At 41.0% G+C, this 2,738-nt stretch overlaps 1 protein-coding gene across 1 annotated transcript in view; it reads right to left on the reverse strand.

The window, feature by feature from the left end:
- The window catches only part of LOC107103213 (muscarinic acetylcholine receptor M4-like), a gene marked incomplete at its 5' end in the record, with an annotated part of 57,388 nt that overhangs the window by 42,655 nt on the left and 11,995 nt on the right, over window positions 1-2,738 (reverse strand). The window contains one exon of the mRNA XM_015402786.1: window positions 2,031-2,232. Coding sequence (XP_015258272.1) covers window positions 2,031-2,232 — 202 coding nt within the window. The remainder of the gene's footprint in view (window positions 1-2,030; window positions 2,233-2,738) is intronic.

Below are 2,738 nucleotides of genomic sequence, written 5' to 3' on the forward strand. Positions count from 1 at the left end.
AGGTGTTTTTAACAAAATAAAATCATGGCGACACGGATGTATATTTGGATGTGCAAATGAGCTTATGGCGTAAGCGCAGGACGGATCGTGCATCCTGGGCGGATCTTTCAGCGAGATGCTTTCTCACCACTCCTTCAATCCTTTTCATCTCTATCAAAGGATCTACATGGAGGATCCTCAACTCCAGTCCTAATGTCTTGAAAGATCTAGATTGACTCCAGCTCTATACTGCCTGGATAAAATGATCTCCTCATCAAGCCATTTCCTGACACAGAACCCTGATAAGAAGCAATTATTTGGAGCTACAGTATTGGAACTCTGGAAATAAACTCGATTTTTTTTTCAAATGATATAAATCCAAAAAAAGTTAAAACAACAATCTACTGGACTTTGTTTCCAACTGTAGACTAAGACGTCTCTTTACAAATGTAATAGTGCGAAAAATTCCTCTTAACCCCACCTGATGCTAAAGCTACTGACCGCACCGGACTGTATTTATACCGCAATGCATGGCAGATTACAACATGATGGTGAGCCGTTTAAACACAACAACAGAACACAATAGGACAGAGAAAAAATTTGATAAAATAGAACAAAATAGAACAGCATAGGATAGAATACAACAGAACAGAACAAAATAGAATAGAAGAGAACAAAATAGAAGAGAAAAGAATAGAATTGAACAGAAAGGAATGTTAATAACTGTGTATAGTTCATTAGACGGTTGTTAAAAAACGCACTCATATAATATGTTTCAAACCGCAATAAAGATCGTAAAAGAACAATGTATTTGAGTATTTAATCTTTTAAAATACGACTTGGAATTATGGGTAATCCAGAGTGTAGATTAAAACCATAACCGTGACGTACAATGTGTTACAATGTGCGACGATAGACACCAAAAAGGGGAACTTAAGTGGATTCCAGAAAAGGAAAGAAGAGCTGCTGGAAGAATGAAAAAACTTCCCAAAATAAACACGTTCCTTTCGTCTGATCTGCCGTCACCTACATGTTTTCATGGATCTGTAGCTGTATACCAAATGTGTTTTCATGGACATGCATGGTGCGCCATCAACATGTGTTTGTGGATGTGGTGGTGCGCTGTCACCAATGGTCAATATTTTTCTGTGTGTGATGTGTTGAAGCAAAATGCTAGGAAACTGGAGAGAAAATATCGCTCCACAGGCCTATGGGAATCCTACCTAGTCTGGAAAAATAGTTTCCTGCTGTATAAGAGGACCCTTTGTAAAGCAAGAGCAGAATATTTCTCCTCATTAATAGAGGAGAATAAGAATAATCCTAGATTTCTTTTAAATCCAGCTGCCAAACTCACCCAGAGCCATAGCTCTGTTGAACCGTCCATTCTACCTGTTCTTAGAAGTAATGATTTTACTTGATTTTATTGAATATACTACTGAATATACTACTGAATATACTACTGAATATACTACTGAATATACTACTGAATATACTACTGAATATACTACTGAATATACTACTGAGAATTGCATAATTGTATCTTCTTGGCTAATTTATGGAACTGTCGCTGTATCCTGAACCTTTATCAGGTGTTGTACTTCATATGGGGCCCACCCAGATAATGTTGCTTACGGGCCTATTGCTGTTTTGTTGCGCCACTGCCTTCACATCCCTCTCAACCACCTGTCTTCAAAAATGTGAACATTCTGGTCCACCAAAGAATGTCCTTTGTCCCTAAGGCGTAGATGTACTGTAGTCTTGTCCAGAAGAGGGCGCTCTCCTGTGTTGAGCAATGCGTCTGTGAAGAGGTTGTTTGGTTTCTCCAAGCTTGGAAACAAAGTCCAGTGGGTTGTTTTTTTTTTTGTTTTTTGGAATGGCTATGACCTGGATGACTGAAAACCTTTACCAGCAAAATGAATGCAAATCCCTGCATATTAAACCTTCATGAACAGTCAGCAAATCTTTGCCATTACCTTTAAGATAATAAGGGTTATAGTTAATGGTTTTTCAGAGCGCAGAGATGATAAAAGAAGATGGCTGCAGGTCAGTACCTGTGCGAGTCTTGGACTGGGATGTCCCGCGGCTTCCGGCTGGGAGGGTTTTTGCTCCTCCACTCTGCCATTCTTTACACCATCCAGCGCTGTGGTGGTTGAGTCCAGGCTGGCCTTGGGGGTGGAGCGAGGGCTCGCTTGAGGGCTGGTGTCATTGTTGTTGTTTTGTTTTATCAGGTGACTCTTTATGATGTTGGGAGTTCTGGGGAAAAAAAATCAACATTATTTGTTTAAATAGGACATGTGTCAAAGTAGTCCCACTCCCAACTCCTCAAAAATGACCCCCTGGCCACGCCCCCTCTGGGTGGGATGCTGATGCACGGGATGCATGGCTGTTGGAAGACAGGAACGCAAACTGCGAACCACGAAACTAACGTTAACTGCATCCTTTACCCTAACCCTGACCCCCTCCACCTAAACCAACACTAGTCAATACGCTACCCCACACTAAACCTACCAAGAACTTTCTGGGATAAAAATGTCCGTCACAGGCCAGGTGTGTGTTACCTGACACGGTATCTGCAACTTTGTTGATTTAATGAAGGACTCACAGGCAACTGAGGCAGAAATCCAAAAAAAGGAATACAGAAAAAAACAGAATCTAGGAGACATCAGAGAAAACATAATGAGGCAGGAAAAGATGAGGAACCAGCACTGAGGAACTGCACAGCAGACACCCCAAGCTCCTGAAACTCATTTCAGGGAGAT

This window comes from Cyprinodon variegatus, unplaced genomic scaffold (genome assembly GCF_000732505.1).
Source record: "Cyprinodon variegatus isolate N-32 unplaced genomic scaffold, C_variegatus-1.0 Scaffold1395, whole genome shotgun sequence".
NCBI classification, from domain to species: Eukaryota; Metazoa; Chordata; class Actinopteri; order Cyprinodontiformes; family Cyprinodontidae; genus Cyprinodon; species Cyprinodon variegatus.